Here is an 8,277-nt window from a genome sequence, read left to right on the forward strand (position 1 = left end):
CTCAACAAAGAGAACGCGCCAAAACTCATTAAAAAAGATCTAATGATATAATAAATTTAACCATCTTGTATCATTATACGTAAAATCATAGGAGTACAAATTAGGAATAATTGCATCTTTCTAGATCGAAAATGGAAAGCGCAAGAAAAAAAAATGACAACAGCAGAAAATATTAAAGTATTGATATTTAGGAAGATAAATTCTCCCTAGCTAATAGAAGGAAAACAAAAGAAAAAAAAAGTGAACTGTGCACAACAGTAAAGAAAAAAAGAATTCCTATCAGTTGCAATTCTCTTCCTTTAGTTCCTAAATTGTAAACAACAGATTATCTGTATACATACATATATACAAAATTATGCGCTAACATTAATAAAGTAAGAATATATTGATTGTTTCCAAATGCCTATACGAATGATACATCTGAAACTGAAAGCGAATCTCACTAATTTCTTAGTACTGACATCGTTAATTGAAATCTTCAAAGATAATAATGATAAATTTTAATAGGTTAAAGAGAGAGGGAAATATAGTGGACAATTTGTAATTTAACTATAATTGTATGGTCCACTTTATCAATATTGACAGTTTTTTCTGCATCTTTTCCTTTTCCAGCGCCGCCTGCCAAGGGAGCTAGCTGCTTCCCAACTAAATGACATCTTGTACTTTCCAACACAAATAATTTAATATTTTACCATTCTCGTCCAATAATGTGAAAATGCAACTTCTGGAAGATACGTTAATTAAATTATTAGCATCAAAACGATATTTGTATTAGCCAATTACCTTGTTGCTTCGTGATTTTCATTATTGAACGATACGTTAAGCAGTATATAACAAAATTTATTAGGAGTACTAGCCAATTAAGAGGTGTAAAGGGACTTGTTCGTAAAATTTATGAGAATTTAGCAATTCAAGAAAATGAACAACCATCTCTCGAAGAATGCCAAGCTTATATATATACTTATGTTAGATCAATGTTTGATAAATATAAATCTATGGAAACAAGAGGTGGTGAAACTGTTCCTTCTACTTCTAAGTCTAGAGTAGAAGTTCTATGGGAAGATATGGATGATATAACAGGTTTTGATTCCTCTATTGATGATGAACTTGATTCTTATCTTAATCAAGGATTGGAAAGTATTAAAAACGAAGAAGGCAACGAACAACTTTTGGCATCGGAGAGTGCTTTTAGCGCGGTAAGATTTCAAATCGGAGATCATAAACATTCATTAGCAGAGGACAGCCTAGAGATTTCCGTATCATTCAGAGATTGGATTAATTCAGAAAGAAGAAATCTTGGTTTTGAAAAATTAACCACTAGGAAAGAAGAAGAATACAATGAGATACTTAGCACTGGGAGCGATGACGGCATGGAACTCATGGAACATCAATCAACATTGCCAATTCCAGAACAATGTCCGAGAGAAATTATAGATAAGTTACAACGAAGTTATATAGGAGCTTACAAATATTAGTATGATAATTTGTAATTGGCTACTAAGAGGCCTAGTTCAAACAGAACCTTTCCTAGAAGGTGGCTGCGTAGATTAGGTGCTCTTCAAAAGAATTATATTTGTATGTGAGATTTGAAAGTTCTATTAATAAAATAAAAGGCTCTAAGCGTTGAATTCTTTTTATGAATTGTCTTACACTCTTACTTAGTTACTTTATGGCTTGAAATTATATTAAATAAATTATAACTCTATTGTAAATTTATAATTACTAGAATATTTCATTACAAGTCTTTTGTTTTAATATTTTATAATTCTTTACTTAGTTTCTTAATTTCTGTTTAATTTTTAAATTGATTAAATAAGTCAAAAAACTAGATGTTGCAAACTTTAAAAACTTAGTCATTGTCAAAAGAATATCCGTTGCCAAACTCAATGCTTAAATAATTTTTTTTTAAAAATGGCACTTAAGGCCCGTGAACCCGTCCCGTCCCGTCCCGTCCCATCCTGTTTGTTAGCGATACGGGATGGGCCTATCGTTTCGTCCCGTTTGTCTCGTCCCGCCCCGGCTAAATGTCGTACTGTCCCGTTCCGTCCCTTCCCGTCCCGTCCCGTTGGACAGCCATACTGAAATACGGGAATGTAGTGGGCCAGCATGGTCAGATAAGTGATAACCTCAAAAGAAAAGTGGGCCCACTGGTGTAATGATGTAATAAAGTTGCAATAACTCATCTCAAACCAGAAGGGTACATTAGTCAACATACATTATATATATATATATATATATATATATATATATATATATATATATATATATATATATATATATGAAGCCTTTAGGTACAACAACAGCGAAGCATATATATTACAAACTACCAAACATACCCTCGTGATGAAAGACATGTTGACCGAGAGCTCTGTGCTATTCCCTCTTATAAGAAGTATATATATATATAGGAATGTATCAAAAGTATTTTTTTAATTCAAAATTTTTTGTGCAGAATCAAATAACGTTACATAAAATGAGACAAATAGAATTATATTTATCGTACTTTCTTAAGTTACATGCATGATCTTAAAATAGATAATTAAGATAAATTTTAAAACACTTAAAAGCTTTTTACAAAATATTATTTCACTCCTTTCTAGTAATTCTCTATAGTACATTGGAATTATATTCCAATCCTACACAGGTAGATTTGAATGAATAATCTAAAAAATATGGTAAGTTACCAATCTGCTATAACGATTAAGTGCCGTATGTAATGAACCTTCGTTTTCTACTGATAGTGACTTTCCTCAGAAAAAGAAAAGAAACTAATTGACATTAATGCCGCCATTTCTAAGTTTATCCTATGATGGGGATACATATATAACAAGACATGTATGGTTTCAAGGTAGGAGCTGGAAAATGCCAATCCTATTATTACGAGATATGCTTAACTTCTTGTGTATAATTTTGTCATTAAGGACCCAAACAAGTTATTTTTTCGGTATAATCCGATATTAACATATTTCACCGGCACTTGAAAATAACTATTTATTTTTTTACCATCAAAGGTTGTGATGAGATGATATACACTCATTCATTTCTAATCAGATATTTCCAAAGTTCAATCAGACAAAATAAAAAATCGCAATTGATATGGAGCTAATGCTTTGTCCTAAGACTTTTGAGTTCGAAAACGGGTACATAACACGCGATTGGGAAGAAAAAAACTAACTAAACAAATCTTGAAATCCAAAAATATCGACGCCTATCTTGAAAAGTTAGTTTGAAATTGAATGAAGTTGTTTATAATTAGAAAGAAATGAATCAATTCTTAAATGAAATTGCCCATTCCTTTTCAAGAACGTGTACAATCTATGTCAATTGTCAAACTCCTCAACTAATTATCACATACTTTTAAATAATATTGGGGCCAGCTCAAACTTAAGGTGCGAATATTGCAACTCTTATATAAATTTTTTGAAGGTAATGAATTGCTCAATCCTACAAAATTACTAAAAGAACCAAAGCTAGATTGACCAAAAAGAAAAAAAACCTGCAACCCGCAATGAATTTACTTGAATATTCCCCTCTTCTATTGATAATTTTTGGTTTCACTTATTTTATTATATGGTACCTCCGACATAGATGGACAAAAACATCGTCAGAACCAACAAATTGGCCATTCATTGGGATGTTACCTGCAGTTATTATGAATCTTCATCGTATCCATGAATATATGACTGAGGTTCTTATAGATGTTGGCGGCACTTATGAGTTCGAAGGTCCTATGTTTGCCAACTTGGACATGTTCGTTACTTGTGATCCTGCAAATATTCATCATATATTTAGTAAAAATTTCTCAAACTATCCAAAGGGACCCGAGTTTCGTAAAATATTTGATATCTTGGGAAATGGGATCTTTAATGTTGATCATGAATTATGGGAGATTCATAGGAAAACCACCTTGTCCATAATGAGCCATGCAAAGTTTCAAACTTTGTTAGAGAGGAACATGTGGGACACTGTCGAAAAAGGGCTTCGACCAATTCTTGATGCTTTTGCTGAACAAGACAAAACATTAGATTTACAAGACGTTTTGCAAAGGTTCACTTTTGATTCTATCACCCAGTTGTTACTTGATCATGATCCGAGAAGCTTGTCCATTGACTTACCTTATTTGCCATATGAAAAGGCATTTGGCGATGCTCTTGATGCTCTTTTACACCGACATATAACGCCAGAAAATTGTTGGAAATTGCAAAAATGGCTTCAAATTGGTAAAGAGAAGAAGCTCACTCAAGCATGGGAGTCTTTTGATCAGTTCATATATCCTTGCATTTCACAAAAGCTAGAGGAGTTGATGAAGAAAACCATCAAAGATGAGGAAAGTTTTACATTTTTAACTGCCTATATTAGAATGTACAATCTATGGAACAAAGGAGATTTGGGTACTTTACAAAAATTTCTCAGGGACACTTTCTTGAATTTAATGTTTGCTGGGAGAGACACAACAGGTGCAGCTCTCACTTGGTTTTTCTGGCTCTTGGCTAAAAATCCCTTAGTCGAGACAAAGATTAGAGAAGAGATTCAGCAACAACTGCATCTGAAAAAAGATGAAAACCTCAAGTTTTTCAACAAAGAAGAAACACGAAAATTGGTCTATCTACATGCTGCCTTTTGTGAAACTCTTAGGTTCTTTCCATCAGTTTCCTTAGAGCACAAAGTCCCACTTGAACATGACATCCTTCCTAGCGGTCACCGTGTTACTCCAAAAACGAGAATGATTATACCATTCTATTCAATGGGGAGAATGGAGACTATATGGGGGAAAGATTGCTTAGAATTCAAACCTGAGAGATGGATCTCAGAACGAGGAGGGATTAAACATGAGCCATCTTTCAAATTTCCAGCGTTTAATGCGGGTCCAAGAACTTGTATAGGAAAAGAAATGGCATTTGTTCAGATGAAAATAGTGGCAGCCATCATCCTATACAATTATGATATCCAATTAGTGGAAGCTCAAAATAGCTCTCCCACTACTTCTATTATCATGCAAATGAAACATGGTCTGATGGTTAGGGTCGTCAAGAGGGCATAGCACATATATGCATGTGTTGGAATACTTATGAAGATGTGTTTTGCTTGATGGAATCAATCAACCACTTCAGTTGAATCATATTTTAGCTCTTTTAGAAAATCCAAATAATGTTGTTTTCTTTCTTTAATGATCTTCTTTGAGGTTTTTTTTTTATCCAGCAATATGATTGAAGTTTGTTTAGCCTAAAATATGCCCACGTTTAAGCTACAAGAACGGCAGAGGAGTACCAATCTTTTGTTTTAGTCAAACGTCTCAAGGTATAAAATCTTGTCTTGATTTTATAGTCATCTAGTTTTGGAAAGATGACCAATTAACTTGCTAAATTTATATACAGATTGAATTCTTTGACGCAGAGAAAGCAATATCTTCTTCTTCTTTTTCTGTGGTCCATATGATATTTACAGTTCCTAAAATTAGACTTATCACGAGCTAAACTCTACAAACTAGGATGTCTCGTGAAAACATTTTTTAAACTCAATTTATATGCTTAAGGAATTATTATTCCTTCTTTTTTGGTATTCATTAGGCAGGTGGGATTTGGGAAAGCTAAATTGAAGAGGATATATATTTATGTTACACTTTAATACCTCTCTACTCTTAAAGGGCAAAAAACTTGAAGTAGACAAAGTTATGAAACTTGCTTTATCATGGACTTCTGCCTACATTGTATAATTTCTTAATTTTTTAAATGATTTATGTGAAGGCAGTCAGGTGATTTTGAAAGTAACCTCTAGTGATGTACTTCTTTTATATAATTTTAGATATGTATATTTTATTAAAGAGAAACTTCTCTTTTATTTTTTAGGACTCTTTTTGGGCTGTGAGGAGTACAAGTTCGTGACACTTTAATTTAGTCGATTTATTTTTAAAAAAATGGTAAAATTTGCCTGTCTACTATTTGAAAAGACATAGCTGTCCCTAACGTTATAAAAATGGTCCAAAATTGTCCCTCGTCCGTTAATCATCTTCAAGAAAAATATGGATTTGTGGGTGCTGAGATTAAAATTGCAGAGGGACAATAGAGTTTGACGCAAGGGAGTTATTGTTTTATGTGGAAATTACGTTTTTGTTTTTATTTTAGAGAAATCGAAGATGAATAAATGGGTTATGGTGAGTTGCTGAAAAATGGTGGAGGTGCTGATGATTCTGAATAGGGTAAGAAGACGAATAAAGGGGAAGAGAACTATTTGGGCACTACTAAAAAAAAGGGAAAAATCGACCATCAAAACAGACCGATGTTGGTCGGTAATTGGCAAAAATCGACCGAAAATCGGCCCGTGGCGGTCGGTAATCGTAAGGTCGGTAGAGCTAACCGACTAACTTTGGTCGGTATTTTCCGACTTATTTCGGTCGGTCAATTAAATTCCAAAAAAGAAAAAATTGCCAAAAAAACCGACGGTATTTTAATTATGTAATTAAAATCTTCACCATCTGAAAATTGAGTCGGGGTCTGTACTGTGGTAGGATACTATTCTACCACTAGATCATTGGTGCATTTGTTTTAAGACAATCTTTTATTTTATTTATATTCTTTAATTGTATTTTTGTGCGAAAATAACTCACCGATGTTCGATTTTATTCAAAAATAAAATTACAGACCGAATTCGATTGGTTATCGTGATTTGATCATCATTAGGTGGTGAGAAAGCACGCCTTATGACGAAGGGGGGGTATTACGCCCGATCAAGACAACAATCTGCCCTCTAATAGAGGGTGCTATGGAAGAAATTAGGCACTGAACTAAGGTTTAGTAGTGCTTAAAATGACCATAAGAATTAAGCGACCGATTTCGGTCTGTTTTTCTAATATTAATTTTAATTTATTTTAAATAAAAAACTGACCAAAGTTGGTCGGTTTATTGAAAATTTTAGTTTCGCGGGACGCAAAAATAGTTTTTCGCATTTTTGCGCCAAAGAAAACTGACCAGAGTTGGTCGGTTTTGTAAAAAAAAAGAATTTTTTTTTTTAAAAAAACCGACCGTCTTCAGTCGGTTTTTCGGCCAACCAAAATCGGTCGGTCAATCGTGGTCGGTTTTTCCGAATTTCTAGTAGTGGGGAAAAGGGTGGCAGCCACATGAGATGGTATTAGCCATGATGGAGGAGATTATGTTAGGGATATAATAGATATGCCTTAGATCCAGTCTCATATTTGATGATTTGAACATATTTTTATGAACGTTATTTGATATAAAAATATATGGCATCTGATATTCTTTTATCATTATTATTAATTATTTGATTAACTTGATAAGGTCCTTGATTAAATTTTGAGACTTGACATTGTGAAGGAGATCATGATAATGAGAGTGGAGTTTCTTAAAATTTAATCTAAATTTGTTCTTGATCAAAGAATTATTAATTTGGACATTAGTAATCTGGTTAAATCAATATTTATGTGATCGTCTTTATTGGATAAAGATTAGTTGATCTCATTAACTAAATCACTTAGATAGATGCATATAGAGATATGATCATTGAACCGACGTATTGGATAATTCCTAATGGTTAGAAATACCATAAATTGTCAATAGGATATTCTTTTGAAAAATGTGATGTAAGAGTTTCCTTTGACCTGAGACCGTTATAGTAATTAATAAGTCATTTATTGTGCTTTGATACTAGACACATATGGCCCTAGGGCGATAATAGAAAGGATATTGGGTACGATTAAATACTTGTAGAATTAGTGATTGATCAAGATGGAATCTGTCAACTCTTGCTAATGAGTTTAAGCTCCATGTTGTCATGAATTATAAACGACCAAATTAAGATATTGGCCAGGGATATTAAATGAAAGAAGAAAAGAGTTTCTTATATTTGACATGAACACATAGTTGATCGCCTATTAGGATTTGACAGTTAAACCATATCCTAAGTGTCACGACCCAAAATCCATTAAAGGTCGTGATGGCACCGGACACCGTTGTCAGGCAAGCCAAAAATAAATATTGATTTGGTTCTCATTTTAATATTTTTGAAATCATATTTCCTTCAATTAAATAGTAAAATATGAAATTTATAGAGTAATTAATAATATTTTTAACAATTCAATACAGAGCAACCCATAATCACCCCAAACCTCGGTGTTACAAGTGCATGAGCATCAACTAGGAACGTAAAAATAAAATATAACATCTGTCCGGAATACAAAATTGGACAGGAGAAATATAAATACTCTAAAGGAGACTCTACCGGATGTAGGTCGTAATATGGAATGCAGCTCACGTAAGTCCCCGC

At 33.2% G+C, this 8,277-nt stretch overlaps 1 protein-coding gene across 1 annotated transcript; it reads left to right on the plus strand.

Annotated features, from left to right (window-relative positions):
* Positions 1–3,410: 3,410 nt before the first annotated feature.
* Positions 3,411–5,168, plus strand: LOC142178590 (alkane hydroxylase MAH1-like). The gene has a single exon (XM_075248443.1). The coding sequence runs from the start codon at positions 3,509–3,511 to the stop codon at positions 5,039–5,041; it is 1,533 nt and encodes a 510-aa protein (XP_075104544.1). The 5' UTR covers positions 3,411–3,508; the 3' UTR covers positions 5,042–5,168.
* Positions 5,169–8,277: the final 3,109 nt, after the last annotated feature.

The sequence above is a fragment of the Nicotiana tabacum genome, chromosome 24 (assembly GCF_000715075.1).
Source record: "Nicotiana tabacum cultivar K326 chromosome 24, ASM71507v2, whole genome shotgun sequence".
Taxonomy (NCBI): Eukaryota; Viridiplantae; Streptophyta; class Magnoliopsida; order Solanales; family Solanaceae; genus Nicotiana; species Nicotiana tabacum.

Coding starts and splice junctions, on each gene's coding strand:
- LOC142178590 (XM_075248443.1), top strand. CDS start 3,509: ATGAATTTACTTGAATATTCCCCTCTTCTATTGATAATTTTTGGTTTC.